General features: G+C 43.8%; 1 protein-coding gene across 1 annotated transcript in view; it reads left to right on the forward strand.

Annotated features, from left to right (window-relative positions):
• Positions 1-3,391: 3,391 nt before the first annotated feature.
• The window catches only part of SLC3A1 (solute carrier family 3 member 1), a 39,374-nt gene continuing 26,317 nt past the window's right edge, over positions 3,392-16,448 (forward strand). Inside the window, 4 exon segments of the mRNA XM_007970766.3 lie at positions 3,392-3,872; positions 8,377-8,556; positions 9,087-9,241; positions 14,006-14,131. Coding sequence (XP_007968957.2) covers positions 3,443-3,872; positions 8,377-8,556; positions 9,087-9,241; positions 14,006-14,131 — 891 coding nt within the window. The 5' untranslated portion in view covers positions 3,392-3,442.

Below are 16,448 nucleotides of genomic sequence, written 5' to 3' on the forward strand. Positions count from 1 at the left end.
CTCAAGGGCCCCAGTACAGAATCTTCTCCGGTCCAAATATCCTCTAGAAGTTTCCCATTGGCCACTTCATGCTCACCTCAGGTAAATGAAGTGGTAGCCCACAATCAGTCTGATAGGTTGCAGAAAGCAGCCAACCAGAGGATGACGTGGTTACAAAAGTTACACTCCTGTGCAAACATATGATTGGTTGCAGAAAGCAACCAATCAGAGACTAGGGTGAAGTTACAAAGTTACACTTCTATGCAAACGAAGACTCGGCCCGCAATCAGTCTGACTGGTTGTGGACAGCAACCATTCAGAGGCTGGAGTGAAGTTACAAAGTTGCAAAGGAAGACTTCACCCGCCATCAGTCTGATTGGTTGCTGACAGTCAATTTCCCATGCCTGGCAGAAAAGGTGGGGGATTTGTAAAGGGAGTAGCCTCTGGTTTTTGTGATTTAGGCATGGAAAATTAGGGTTTTCCTTTCAGTTTAGTTCTAGGAATGCTGAGTGAAACAGCCTTACGTTCCCTGCCTTCAAACCCTATTCTCCTGCCTCAATACAACTACTTACCAAAACAGTTTGGCAGTTTCTTAAAAATTAACTATACACTTACCATATTATCCAGCTATTTCACTGCTAGTTGGTTCCTAAGAGAAAAGGAAGCTATATTCTTAGAAAGAGTTGTACGTGATTGCTTGTAGCAGTTTTATTTATAATAGCCAAAAACAAATGAAAAAAATCTCACATGCCCACTTATAAAGTGTGGTGTATATTCTTTTCTTTGTTTTGAGCCTCACTCACTCTGTCACCTGGGCTGGAGTGCAGTGGGGTGATCACAGCTCACTGCAGTCTTGACCTCCTGGGCTCAAGCAATCCTGCCTTAGCCTCCTGAGTAGCTGGGATTACAGGCACAAGTCTCCCCGCCCAGCTAATTTTGTATTTTTAAGTAGAGATGGGGTTTCTTCATGTTGGTCAGGCTTGTCCCCAACTCCTGACCTCAGTTGATCTACCCGCCTTGGCCTCCTAAAGTGCTGGGATTACTAGGCCTGAGCCACCGTGCCTGGCCAGGAGCAGATGTTTAATAGGCAAAAGAAGGAGAAAGAGAAAGGAAAATAGCTCTCTCTTTAGTGAGAAAGAAGGGACTTCCAAGAGGAAAAGGTCAGCTGGTGGTGGACACACCAGACTTGATAGTTCAGCTTAAGGAGGCCATGTCTGATTTAGGTAGGGCTCACAGGTTTTTTGGGTCACGTGTGATGTTTACATAGCACACATGGAAGGCTGGTGGCCCCACCCTAATCTTATTATGCAAATGAACTCTCCCCTCGGCTGGGGCCATCTTGTCTGCTCCTTACTGTACACGTGGCTGGCAGAGAAGGGGAGATGGAGCCACCATTTTGAACATGTCTAGGCCCAGGTAGTTCTTTCCTGTCGCATCCACCTGTGCAAGCTCCCAGTTTGCTTGTCTATATCTGCAGTTTGACTTTACTGGCTGCTCTTTGTTAGAAAATGATTTGGTGCCAGGTGCAGTGGCCCACGCCTATAATCCCAGCACTTTGGGAGGCTGAGGTGGGTGGATCACCTGCGGTCAGGAGTTCCAGAGCAGTCTGGCCAACTTAGTGAAACTTGTCTCTACTAAAAATACAAAAAATTAGCTGGGCATGTTGGCAGGCACCTGTAGTCCCAGCTACACAGCAGGCTGAGGCAGGATAATTGGTTGAACCTGGGAGGCAGAGGTTGCGGATGAGCTGAGATCAGGCCATTGCACTCCAGCCTGGGCAATAAGAGTGAAACTCCTTCTCAAAAAATAAAAAATATTCAGTGGGCATAATTAATAATAATGAGAGGTATCACTGAGTGCATTCAATGAGCCAAGTACTGGGATTTACTCATTTTTAAATATAATTTGTCCAAGATTAAGTAGCTCCTTCCTCTATACCTCTATAGTATATAGTGCTTCTAAGCCACTCTGCAAAAGAAACACTAAGATGAGGGCCCCAGATAACTATCATCATTTAAAAGAAAAAAAAAAATCTCATGATCAGATCAAATGATTCATAGAGCTGTATGTGCTCCTGATGAAAAGGACATCATAAATCATTACATTCAATTTTGTTGTCGTTGAGACAGAATCTTGCTCTGTCACCCAGGCTGGAGTACAGTGGCGTGATCTCAGCTCACTGCAACCTCCTCCTGGGCTCATCTCAGCTCACTGCAACCTCTGCCTCCTGTCCTCAAGTGATCCTCCTACATCAGCCTGCCGCCTGAGTGACTGGGCCTACATGGGTGCACCACCATGCTCAGCTAATTTTAAATTTTTTTTTTTTTTTTGTAGAGATGAGGTCTTACTATATTGTCCAGGCTGATCTCCAACTCCTGAGCTCAAGCTATCTTCCCACTTTCTCTATTTAACCACGTATAAGAAAACTAATTTCCCCCCAAAGTCATTTTTCTTATACCTGGCTAAATAGAGAAAGCTTTAAGCTTTAAAAAAAACTTGTGGTAAAACATATATAACATTTCAGTGGCATTAGGTACATTTATACTGTTATGCAACCATCACCACTGTCCATCTCCAGAATACTTTTCATCATCCCAAACTGAAATTCTCTGCTCAATGAACAGTAACTCCCCATTATCCCCTTCCTCCAGCCTCCAGTAATCACCTTTCTATTTTCTGTTCCTATGAATCCGACTACTCTAGATACCTCATCTAAGTGAAATCACACTTGTGCTTTTGTGTCTGGCTTATTTCACTTAGCGTCATGTCCTCAAAGTTCATCTGTGTTGCAGCATGTGTCAGAATTTCAGTCCTTTATTTATTTATTGGAGACAGAGTTTCACTGCCATCACCCAAGCTGGAGTGCAGTGGCGCTATCTCAGCTCACTGCAACCTCTGCCTCTTGGATTCAAGTGATTCTCCTGCCTCAGCCTCCCAAGTAGCTGGAATTACAGCAAGTGCCGCCATGCCCAGCCTTTTTTTTTTTTTTTTTTTTTTTTTTGAGACCAAGTTTCACTCTCGTTGCCCAGGCTGGAGTGCAATGGCATGATCTCCACTCACCGCAACCTCCACCTCCCGGGTTCAAGCAATTCTCCTGCCTCAGCCTCCTGAGTAGCTGGGATTACAGGCATGCGCCACCACGCCGGGCTAACTTTTGTACATTTAGTAGAGCCAGGGTTTGGCCATGTTGGCCAGGCTAGTCTCCAGCTCCTGCCCTCGGGTGATCTGCCCGCCTCAGCCTCCCAAAGTGCTGGGATTACAGGCGTGAACCACCACGCCCGTCCCGAGATTTTTTTTTTTTTAAACCTCTGTACTTTTACCCTTTCTTCCTTGGCTGGACTTTGTCCAGCCAGGTTTATTTATAAACCACACAAAGTTCATTAACAAGACCAAGCATTCAGCAAGCCACTCTTCTACCTCCCTTACTGGAGTAAGGCACCCTGAAGGCATAAGTCAGTGAGACATGGCTGAAGATAAAAGCAAGAGAGACTCCATCGGGATGAATATGAAGGGATGCCAGACAAACAACGGGTTTGTCCATAATGAAGACATTCTGGAGCAGACCCCGGATACAGGTAGCTCAGCAGACAACCTGCAGCACAGCACCACGAGCATCCTTGGCTCCCAGGAGCCGGACTTCAAGGGCGTCCAGCCCTACGCGGGGATGCCCAAGGAGGTTCTGTTCCAGTTCTCTGGCCAGGCCCGCTATCGCATACCCCGGGAGATCCTCTTCTGGCTCGCCGTGGCTTCTGTCCTGGTGCTCATCGCGGCCACTGTAGCCATCATTGTCCTCTCTCCAAAGTGCCTAGACTGGTGGCAGGAGGGGCCCATGTACCAGATCTACCCGAGGTCTTTCAAGGACAGTAACAAGGATGGGAACGGAGATCTGAAAGGTACATGCCCAGAGATTGTTCAGGGTGGGTGCCAGGAAAGATGGGTTTATGGTTCTTCGTTCCTCGGAACCAAATTATGCCTGGGTTGTTCAGTAAGCACATTCCATTATGAGTGGTCATGCCAAGTTGCTCCTTGTTTATGGTATTCTTAGAAAATCACTCAGCAGAACCCAGCAGTTCTTTTACTAGCCGAAAGGCTATTTGCTGAAGGCCTTTGAGCCAAATGAGTTGTTTAATTTATTGCCCACTAAGTACATATAGTTGTTCAGTCATCAATTCTAACTTCTTACATAGAGCAGCCTTCCTTCTAAAATCTATGTCCTGTTTCTGGGAACTTTATAGTTGAATATGTCAGGGTGGCAGTTGGGAATTGCTTTCCCAGTATACGATGTGGCTAGTTTGGCTGTGTGGCTGGGAGTTTATTAGTGAATAGAGCATAAATAATATTTTTTAAAAAAATCAAGTGATATCTGTAAAAAGTATAGGCTGAGTCTTAAAGTTTAAATTCTAAAAAAGGGAAGGGAAGGAGAAAAGGTGTAGCAGTATGCATTTGTCATTACTTGAATTAAGGATTGTTTAAAACCATGCCCATATTAGTATGAAACTGAAGAATTAACCAAGGGTAGTGGTACATGACTGTAGTTGCAGCTACTTGGCAGGCTGAGGTGGGAGGATTGCTTGAGCCCAGGAGCTTTCAGCCAGCCAGCTTAGGCAACATAGGGAGACCCCCGTCTCCAAAAAAAAAAAAAAAAGTGAAAAATTATTTTTTAAAAGCTAAGTTAATAATTTCTTGTGGGGGGGTTATATGTAAAACATCCTTACAATACATTGCTCAAACCAGAACATACCTAAGGGTAAAATTCTGCCAGATGGCAGGCATACACTGGGAAATTCTGAGCAAATTGGTTAGTATGGTCACTCTAGTTCAAGGCAACAATATGAAACAACTAAGGAAATTAACAAACTAATGTTTTACAATGATAATTGGTTTGAAGAAAACAAAACACGATGATAGGAATGTGGAAAGTAAAAATGGGCTTAATGTATCTTTAAAATGTTACAAATGAACTCTTGAAACCTGCAACTTTCCTTAATCACTAGTAGAAGGATTTTCTCTTTCACATTGGTTTCATTCTCTCTCTCTCTCTCTTTTTTTTTGAGACAGAGTTTCACTCTTGTTGCCCAGGCTAGAGTGCAATGACATGATCTCAGCTCACTGCAACCTCCGTCTCTTGGGTTCAAGCAATACTCCTGGCTCAGCCTCCTGAGTAGCTGGGATTACAGGCATGCGCCACCATGCCTGGCTAATTTTGTATTTTTAATAGAGACGAGGGTTTTCCATGTTGGTCAGGCTGGTCTCGAACTCCTGACCTCAGGTGATTTGCCTGCCTCAGCCTCCCAAAGTTCTGGAATTACAGGCGTGAGTCACCGCATCCGGCTGTATCATTCTCTTTTAAAAAATTGTCCTGCATTGTCACTCATTGAAGAAGAGTGTGTCCATCCTTCACGGTGCAGCTCAAACCCATTGCCTTCATTACTCTTTCTTTAGCCTCCCTAATTGGACCATGGGCTCCCCACCCCAGACTCTTTGGCTTTGGATGTGTTTCTAGCATCCTTTAATCCTGCCTTGAGTGACTCCCTTTCCCCCGACACATGACCTATTACCTGCTGCCTTTTGCACACAGCAAAAGCAATGTTCTGACTGAATAGACCTAAAGCCCGAAATCCAGAGATACACTTACCACTTCCTGGGCCTGCCTTCCTAATAATCTCCTTCTAGATAGGTCCAACATTCCTGTAAACACGGTGGTTTCTAATCAGCTCTGACGTTTGTCATTTCCAATACCTGTTCTTGGAGAAATGTTTTACTTTCTGCAATCCATAAGCGTTTGTCTTTGAGGTTGAGGGGATTTCGTTGTTGTTATGATGAAGATCCCATTCCAGTTTTGAGTCTGGTTTTACTGATTGCCCTCTCTCCCCCTGAAGTGTGGGGTGGGATCTCTTGTTTACTTTCTCTCTCTAGCCACTTTGTTTTCATCCTCATGTTCCTTTGTGCCTCATCATAAGATATATTGTGTTGCTGTACTGGCTTAGATCAAAACTCTTTTGTTGCCTGTTGAGTCCCAGCTACTCGGGAGGCTGAGGCAGGAGAATGGCGTGAACCCAGGAGGCAGAGGTTTCAGTGAGCAGAGATTGCACCATTGCACTCCAGCCTGAGCGACAGAGCGAGACTCCGTTTCAAAAAAAGAAAAGCAGCCTGTTACAGGGGAAGAGCCCAGATCCTAGGTGTGGAATGACTGTGCTTTGGAATTAGTGACCTTCAGCCTGCTGTGTGGCCTTTGACAGTTTGATTCTAGGAAGCCACATCAGGATTATACAGAAAGTTACTGGAGATTGAATACTAGACTCAAGTTGCTGAATATGCATTTAGGACTCTGAACTAGAAGGAGAAAACACATTATCTGCTCATTATCCTACGAAGTTCCAAATACAAAGTTTCATTTTCACATGTCTTCTCCGCTAAGCCTAAAATTCTCTTCTGTATAAATTCCTAGCTTCCTGTATAAGTGAACAAGGGAAACAGTCCAAATGTGGCAAGTTCAAAGGCAGTCTGAGAGTGGAAACAAAGACTTCTCAAATACTGGCACAGACTTACCTTCCGTGTTGCGGTTATACTCCTTCTCAGACCCCGGGCACTGACAACATTTATCACCTTTTAAAATTAATTGATGTATTTACTTATTTATTTATATTTACTGTTATTATTATTATTATTATTTGAGATGGAGTCTCACTCTGTCGCCCAGGCTGGAGTGCAGTGGCATAATCTCACCTCACCGCAACCTCTGCCTCCCACGTTCAAGCAATTCTCCTGCCTCAGCCTCCCGGGTAGCTAGGATTACAGGCATGCACCACCGTCCCCAGCTAAGTTTCGTATTTTTTAGTTGGGATGGGGTTTCACCATGTTGGTCAGGCTGGTCTTGAACTCTTGACCTCAAGTGATCCACCTGTCTCAGCCTCCCTAAGTGTTGGAATTACAGGCATGAGCCACTGTGTCCAGGCTTCTCACCCTTTTTTAGACATGCCTGTCTATGCTTGCTCCCTCCTTTCCTTTGCTGTGCCTGGAAGCCCTTCACTCTGATCCCCCTTGCCCGCACCATCCTGGGCCTTGTCTGTCCTTACCCTCAGGGGTCATCAGCTTCCTCTGCCCCTGGGGGCCAGGGGCTAATGCCCTGATGCCCTTAAAGCACTTTCTGCAGCTCTTCCTTAGCTCTTCTCCAGTCTCGTCGTCATGCCACCCCTGCCTGCAGACGCTTCTGAGACCAACACCGCCCAAAAGAAACACAATGGGAGTCACATAAGAAATTGTAAATTCTGTAGTAGCCACATTAAAAAAAGGAAAAAAGAAGCAGGTGAAATTGATTTTAATATGTTCTGTTTAATCTAATGTATCATTTCAACACATAATCAGTATAAAAATATATACATATTATTATTATTATTTTTGATTTGAAGACGGGGTTTTATCATGTTACTCAGACTGGTCTCGAATACCTGAGCTCAAGCAATCTGCCCACCATGGCCTCCCAAAGTGCTGGGATTACAGGCATGCGCCACCATGCCCGGCCCAGTATAAAAATATTAATGAGATTTTTACATTCTTTCTTTTTGTACAGGGTCTTCAAACTCCAATACATGTTGTTCCCTTACAGCACAGCTCAATTCCAACCAGCCACGCTGCCTGTGCTCAGTAGCCACATGTGGCACCTGGCTGTTAGAATAGCGCAGTGTAGACCACGTGACCGACGGGGCCATGTGTTACTCTGCTCTGTTCCTTGACACTTAGCCCAGCAGCTGGCATAGATTAGCTGCTCAAAAACCATGTGTAGAATAAATGAACAATACCATAGTCTTGGTTTTAAATATAAAATAATGAGTAAGTCACAGATTTTTGTTAATGCTATGTTAAATATCATCGATTACTGCTAGGTAACTAATTTGATTTTTTCTTTTCTTTTTCTTTCTTTTTTTTTTTTTGATAAAGGGTCTTGCTCTGTCGCCCAGGCTGGAGTGCAGCAACATGATCTTGGGTCCTTGTAGCCTCCACCTCCCGGGTTCAAGCGATCCTCCTGCCTCAGCCTCCCAGGTAGCTGGGATCACAGGCGTGTGCCACCACGCCCAGCTAATTTTTGTATTTTTAGTAGAGACAGGGTTTTGCCATGTTGGCCAGGCTGGTCTCGAACTCCTGACCTTAGGTGTCCTCCCTCCTTGGCCTCCCAAAGTGCTGGGATTACAGGCGTGAACCACAACACCCAGCCTAATTTGATGATGTTGTTTTTTTATAGAGCTAGATCTTCCTATTTGAATTATACTCAAATTCAACAAAATTCTATGTATTTTTGCCTTCATGTAAGTATTTCCATCTTAGGCATATTGGTTATATTTTTTGTCCTTTAACTAAAACAAAGTAGGATTTGTTCATGACTTTGACTTTTTTCTTCAGGTATTCAAGATAAACTGGACTACATCACAGCTTTAAATGTAAAAACTGTTTGGATTACTTCATTTTATAAGTCGTCCCTTAAAGATTTCAGATATGGTGTTGAAGATTTCCGGCAAGTCGATTCCATTTTTGGAACGATGGAAGATTTTGAGAATCTGGTTGCAGCCATACATGATAAAGGTAAGTTAAATGGAAAGTGGGCAGGATGGGGGTGAGGGTTGAGAGAAGCACTTTTTCAAATGTTTACTTAAAGCATTTCTTCCCTTTAACTGTCGTGTACTATTTCTTTCCCTCCCTCCCTCCTCCTTCCTTCCTTCCTTCTTTCCATCTCTCCCTCCCTCTTTCCTTCCTTCCTTCTCTCTTTCTCTTTCTTCCTTCCCTTCCCTTTCCTTTTTTCCTTTCTCCTTTCCCTTTCCTTTTTCCTTCCCTATCTCCTTTCTGCCCCTCCCCTCCCCTCCCCTCCCCTCTCCTTTCCCTTCTTTTTTTTTTTTTTTTTTCTTCCAGACAGGGTCTTGCTCTGTCTGCCAGGCTGGAGTGCAGTGGCGTAGTCATGGCTCACTTCAGCCTCCACCTCCTGGGCTCAAGCAATCCTCCCACCTTAGCCTCCCAATGTATTAGGGTTACAGGTGTGAGCCACTGCTGTGCCTGGCCTGTCATATGTTATTCTAATACAACTTTTCCTAGCATTTGAAATGTTTTTTACTCATTAGGTTTAAAATTAATCATCGATTTCATACCAAACCACACCAGTGATAAACATACTTGGTTTCAATTAAGTCGGACACGGACAGGAAAATATACTGATTATTATATCTGGCATGACTGTACCCATGAAAATGGCACAACCGTTCCACCCAACAACTGGGTAAGTATCAACCTGTCTGATTTACAAAGCAGTAAAAGGCAGGTATGCAGTGATTGAACTGGTTTAGTAAAATCCTTTTGAGGAAAAAATTAATGAACATAGTTTATGGGAAGGGGGAAGTTTCTGAAAGAAATAGAAATAAATCTTCCAGTTATTATTTACCCAGGCCTCCAATTATTATTTAGGTTTCTGATTTCATCATAGAGGTGATGTGTTCTAGCAAATTCAAACCTATATTCTCTCCTTCCACCCTTCCTTCACTTCCTACCCGATCCAACTTGGATTCCATGTCCCATTAGTTCGATAACCATGTTTCTACTATCCATACCCCTTTGCTTATTTATTATTTTCTTGAGATGGAGTTTTGCTCTTGTCCCCCAGTCTGGAGTGCAATGGCACGATCTTGGCTCACTGCAACCTCCGCCTCCTGGGTTCAAGCAATTCTCCTGCCTCAGCCTCACCAATAGCTATGATTACAGGTGCATGTCACCATGCTCGGCTAATTTTTGTATTTTCAGTAGAGGTGGGGTTTCACCATGTTGGCCAGTCTGATCTTGAACTGACCTTAGGTGATCCGCCCACCTCAGCCTCCCAAAGTGCTGGGATTACAGGTGTGAGCCACTGCGCCCGGCCCCCTTTGCCTTTCTGACTTTTTGTCTCCTCTGACAAAACCCTAGCCATGAATGAACCCAATTATCTACTTTCTTTTTGTCTAAACCCTGGTAGTTCAGTCTCTGGAGACATCACATCTTCATTGTCCCCACCTGAACTGAGCCATCCAATCTTTTTGGGAATTTTGCTAATTCCAACTGATCAACTTTCCTTCTCTCCGTCTTTTCAAACATCGTATTTGCCTCTGCCCCGATCACTCTCAGCAGCAAACTCGACTTCACAGAGAAAACAGAGGCCATCAAGCCTGCCTGCCCCATTCCCAACCTCTTCCTACTAACCCCTTTTACAACAGAGGCCACATCCCTCCTTTCTGGGGTGAACAGATTTAGCAAATAAAAATTCAGAATGCCCAGTTAAATCTGAATTTTGGATAAGCAGTGCATAAATAAGTTTTTAGTGTGGACCATACCTTCTTTTTTATTTTTGTTTTTCAGAGACAGGGTCTTGCTCCGTCTCCCAGGCTGGAGTGCAGTGGCTTGATCATGGTTCACTGCAGTCTTTGCCTCCTGGACTCAAGCAATCCTCCCAGCTCTGCTTCCCAAGTAGCTGGGACCACAGGTGTGTGCCACCATGCCCAGCTAGTATTTTATTTTTTTGTAAAGAGAGGGCTTCACTATTTTGTTCAGGCTGGTCTTGAACTCTTGGGCTCAAGTGATCCTCCTGCTTCGGTCTCCCAAAGGGCCGGGATTACAGGTGTAAGCCACTGTGCCTGGCCGCATGAGTCATGCTTATACTCAACAATATGTGTTGTTGATCTGAATTCAGATGTAACTGGGCATCCTGCACTTCATCTGGCAGCTCTGCTTCTGTCCCAGGCCAGAGCTTCCCCTTGCTCAGGTTTGTGTTCTCCCCTGCCTTTATTCTAGATCATCCCTTCCTCCTCCAGTCCTCCTTCTCTCTTCTGGACCTTCTCCATAAATATTTAAATGTCAACTTTTAGGTGACCCAAGGACACTCAGAATTGACACATTTCCAGGCCGACTTTGTGATGTGTGATCTTCTCCCTACCTTTTGTCTCCAGGTTCAGTGAACGGTACCACCATGCAGCCTGAGGAACAGGCTGTCAGCAAGCCCTGGCAGTGTCACCTCTTTAGTCTTTTCCTCCAGTTCACTGGCTTGTTGAAATTGCAATGACATTAGCAAACATTTACAAAATACTTACTCTGTGCCAGGCTCTGTGCTAAGTGTTTTATATTCATTAATTTAGTTAATCCACTCTATAATCCTGTGAGTCAGGTGTAATTCCTGTTTTGCAGATAGGCAGACTGAGGTTAGTCAGCTAATAAATGACAGGGCTAAGGATGGGATCTGGTCATTCCAGCTCCACAGTCTGCTTTTAAAAATTGCTGCTATACTCAAACCATATCATTTCTTGCTTATAGAATGGTCACAGCTGCCTTTTTTGTCATCTAGTTTTTCCATTGCTTTGTTAGTTGTTCACTATAGTCAAGGTTGCATTTTCTAATGTAATAGTTAATATGTTCAAAAATATGTATATGTGTATGATGGATAAAAACCTTGTAGTATAACCATATATAGCAAGATTTTGACTCTAAAAAAATTATTTTTTAGTTTCCTCTATTTTGAACTTTATGAAAAGTATCATGCTAAGTATAGTCTTCTGTAACTAACTTTTTCACGATTTATTCATGTAGCTTCAGGTAGCTCATATATTTTCATTGTTGTATATTTCACTGAGTGAACAATCCATGGTTTACTTACCCACTCTTCCGTTGATGGGAAGTTGGGCTACCTCCGTTTTTTTTTTTTTTTTTGTGAACAATGTTACTATAAACACTCCCATTAATCTGTCTTGGGGTACATGTGCAAGGGCTTCTTTTTTCTTTTTTTGAGATGGAGTCTTGCTCTGTCACCCAGGTTGGAGTGCAGTGGCATGATCTTGGCTCACTGCAACCTCTGCCTCCCCAGTTCAAGCGATTCCCCTGCCTCAGCCTCCCAAGTGTCTGGGACTACAGGCACCCATCACCATGCCCGCCTAAGTTTTGTATCTTTAGTAGAGATAGGGTTTCGCCATATTGTCCAGGCGGGTCTTGAACTCCTGACCTTGTGATCTGCCCACCTCGGCCTCCCAAAGTGCTGGGATTACAGGCGTGAGCCACCGCGCCCAACCAAAGGCTTCTTTAAGGTAAATAGGAGTAAAATTGCTGTGCTCAGCTCTACAGGATAGTGTCAAATTAATTATCAAAATGGTTGTACCAATTTATATCCCCCACAGAAGTATTAAAAAAATACACATTCTCATTAATTCCTGGTATTGCCCAACTTTGTAATATTTATTTAAAAATTATTATTATCATTATTTTGTGTCAGGGTCTCTCTCTGTGGCCCAGGCTGGAGCGTAGTGGCTCAATCATAGCTTACGGCAGCCTCGAGCTCCCGGGCTCAAGCATTCCTCGCTGCCGCAGCCTCCTTAGTAGCTGGACCACAGGCACGCACCATCATGCCTGGCTGAGTTTTTAAATTTTTTTGTAAATATGGGGTCTCACTATGTTGCCCAAGCTGGTCTTGAACTTCTGGCCTCAAGCAGTCCTCCCGCTTCAGCCTCTCAAAATGCTGTGATTACTGGCATGAGCTACCATGCCCAGCCCAGACTTAAAACAATGTGGCATTGAAGTCTTAATTTTATATTTATTTAATTACTAATGATGATGTGTCTAATTCTTAATACAGTAATTATCTTTTTTTTTTTTTTTTTTTTGAGACGGAGTCTCGCTCTGTCGCCCAGGCTGGAGTGCAGTGGCCGGATCTCAGCTCACTGCAAGCTCCGTCTCCCGGGTTTACGCCATTCTCCTGCCTCAGCCTCCCGAGTAGCTGGGATTACAGGCGCCCGCCACCTCGCCCAGCTAGTTTTTTGTATTTTTTTAGTAGAGACGGTGTTTCACCGTGTTAGCCAGGATGGTCTCGATCTCCTGACCTCGTGATCCACCTGTCTCGGCTTCCCAAAGTGCTGGGATTACAGGCTTGAGCCACCGCGCCCGGCCAATACAGTAATTATCTAATTCCTAATGATGTTGAACATCTTTTCCTACATTTATTCACTTGGGTGTCTATTTCTGCGAAGCACCTGTTTATGGTTTCTTTCCCCTACTTTTTTTTGGATTATTTATCCCTTTGAAATCGCTTTCTTCAGTTCTTTTTGTATTCTGGATACTGATCTTTTATTGGTTATGTACACTAAAAATCTCTTGCCCTGGTTGTGTCCAGGCGGGCTGTGTGTTGATTGGAAGGTGCACGTGTCCTTGAAAGGCAGCAGCTGCTACTCAGCATCTGCCTCTTGTTGCCATGGACATGTGGACCCAGCATAACTCCGTCTTCCAACTCAAAAAGATTTCTGTGAAACCTCTCAGTTTTTAAATGTTTTCCAGATGTTCTCTTTAACATGAAATGGACAAAAGGCCTAGGACAGAGCCCCATGAAGCTCTCACATTCAAGGGCCCACCGCGTTGACTTAAGGAGTGGTCAGAGATGTGGGAGGGCAGCTGGGAGAGTCACGCCTTGGGGCCATACATGTGAGCATTTCCAGACAGAGGAGACCAGTGACAGAGTCAACTATTGCTGAGTACCAGCACTTGAGGTTGCTTTTTATTCTTGGAGACTGGTAGAGATTTTAAGTGAAGGATTCTAATACTTTTCTGGGGATACAATTTAAATATTCAGTCTGTCTGGACTCAAGCTCCAAGACGAGCGGAATGTGTCTTTCTTCCAAATTGACTACCATTTTGCTTCTCTTCACAAACAAGAGTTCAGACCCTGTACAGAAGATTCAAGAAAATACATTATTAATGTCTGTTCCTTAGGTTGACCTTGTCTTGGATTTGAGAGCACTGGTTTGCTGTTACAGTTGTTACAAACAGCCTCTACTATAAAAATACATTGCAATCCTGTTTGTTCGGCATTAGGCCAACGGGGTGGGGAGTATTTGGAGGGGTTACTTTAACCTGCTGCTGTCCATAGAAAGAAAACTCTCAGGATTTACATACTCTGCCTGCAAAGGATCAGGGAGGACAATGATCTTTATTTGCTGGCAATACCATTATGTGTAACTGATGTGCTGTTTTCTTTGTTTGCCAGTTAAGTGTATATGGAAACTCCAGTTGGCACTTTGATGAAGTGCGAAACCAGTGTTATTTTCACCAGTTTATGAAAGAGCAACCTGATTTAAATTTCCGCAATCCTGATGTTCATGAAGAAATAAAAGTGAGTATAGATACCCACACAGACTTCTCCATTAATGGAAGTTTAGGTAGTTATTAAAACACTTTATATTGCACAGTAATTGTGTAGGCAAATCAAGCCTTTAGTTATTTGAAATACTCTATAGTTATTTGAAACACTTTATATTCCACAATAATTGTGTAGGCAAAAATTAAGCCTTAATTAAATCCGGGATTCAGCTGTCTGGTGCAAATGTAGACTCTCAGATGTGTTTGTGGCTCCTTCCTTCATCTAACCCAGAGTACCCTAAATGGAAGGAGTCAGAAACACCTGCCACCCGAGCTCCAAGTTGCCCCGCCACCTGTGACAGTAAGCTGTGCGGTGTCTGTGCAGTGCCTGTGACAGTGAGCTGTGCAGTGCCTGTGACAGTGAGCTGGTGCAGGGAGGTGGGTCATTTGGGGTCTGGCTCCTGCATCTGCAATGGGCCTCTTGATGAGTTATTTGACTTTCATGTCTTAGCTGTCTCGTCTATGAAACACAGTTGGTGGCAGTATTTGTTTCATAGGGCTGTTTGGAAGAATAGATGGGATAACCCATGCACAACACTTCTGTACTCATTCAGTAAATATTAACATATTGCCTTCTCCGTGCCAGGCCCTGTCCTAAGCACTAGGAATGCAGCAGTGAGTAAAAGAAGCCTTACCTTCAAGGAGTCTCCAATGTACTGAGGGGAAAGCAGGCAATTAGCCACACATATATATATATATATATACATGTAAATGTCAGGTGGTGGTGAATGCCAAGGGGAAGGGGCATCGGACTGCCAGGTAAAAGTGGCTCTTCTGTATAAGGTGTGTAGGAGACGCCTTCTTATGATGAGATGCTGTTTGGACAAAAACCTGAAGTGGGGAAGGAACCATGAGACTATCTGGGGGAAGATAATTTCAGGCAGAAAGAACAAATGCAAAGTTCCCGAGGTGAGAGTGTGGTTCGTGTGTTCAGGGATGGCATGGAAGCCAGAGTGTAGGGTTGCCAAATTTAGCAAATAAAAATACAGGATATCCAGTTAAATTTTAAATGAATGATGCAACATTTGAGACATACTGCTACCAAAAAATTATTCATTGATTACCTGAAATTGAAATGTAATTGAGTGTCTTGTATTTTATCTGGCAACCCTACCAGTATCCTGGAGTGAAATGGGTTAGGGCGCTGAAGTAAGCAGTAGGGGCTGATCAGTTCTCACAATACAATTCACAAAACGTAACAGCTATGTTCTTGTTCTTGTTCTTGCTGCTCCTATGGCTACAGTGGCCAGAAACTTAGTTGAGTAGGGGAGTCCTCTGAGCCAAGTAGGCGGGGAGGAGACCTGAACAGAACAGGGAGCAGTGGGTGCCTTTCCACAGCTCGCCACATCAGCCAGATAGAGTGGATCTAAGCTGTCATGTTGGAGTCACTAGGGGCACCTAGAACCCTTGGTTTAGTTTAGTTTTATTTTGAAATAACAGTTTAATTGAGATATAATTCACATACCATAACATTCACCCCTTTTGAGTGTGTAATTTAGTGATTTTAGTATATTCACAGTTGTGCAACCATCACTACCAATTTCATCACCTTTTTTTTTTTTTTTTTTTTTTTTTTGAGACAGTCTCACTCTGTCACCCAGGCTGGAGTATAGTGGCACAATCTTGGCTCACTGCAACTTGTGCCTCCTAGGTTCAAGCAATTCTCCTGCCTCAGCCTCCCGAGTAGCTGGGACTACAGGCATGTACCACCATGACCAGCTAATTTTTGTATTTTTGTAGAGACAGGGTTTTGCCATGTTGGCCAGGCTGGTCTCAAACTCCTGGCCTCAGATGATCCACCCGTCTCCACTTCCCAAAGTGCTGGGATTACAGGTATGAGCCACTGTGCCCGGCCTAATTTCAGAACACTATTATCTTCTCAAAAAGAAACCCCATATCCATCAGCAGTCACTCCTTATGGCCTCCTCTGTTTCTTCCCCCACCCCCTGGAAACCACAAATCTACTTTCTATCTTTTTACCCACCTAAGCCTCAGTTAGATAGGTTTTGCCTATTCTGGACACTTTATACAATGAAATCATGCTGTATCTGTGTATCCCTGGTAGGTATCTATATCTATGTTTATTTGAGAAACTGCCAAGTTGTTTTTCAAAGCAGCTGCACCATTTTACATTTCCCCTAACCACGTGTACAGGCTCTAATTTCTCCACATTCTCACCAACACTTGTGATTGCGTGTGTTTTTTATTACATCACCCTGGTGGGTATGAAGCGGCATCTCGCTGGTTGTATTTGCCAAATGCCTAAAGACGTTGATCATCTTTTCATGTGC

The sequence above is a fragment of the Chlorocebus sabaeus genome, chromosome 14 (assembly GCF_047675955.1).
Source record: "Chlorocebus sabaeus isolate Y175 chromosome 14, mChlSab1.0.hap1, whole genome shotgun sequence".
NCBI lineage: Eukaryota > Metazoa > Chordata > Mammalia > Primates > Cercopithecidae > Chlorocebus > Chlorocebus sabaeus.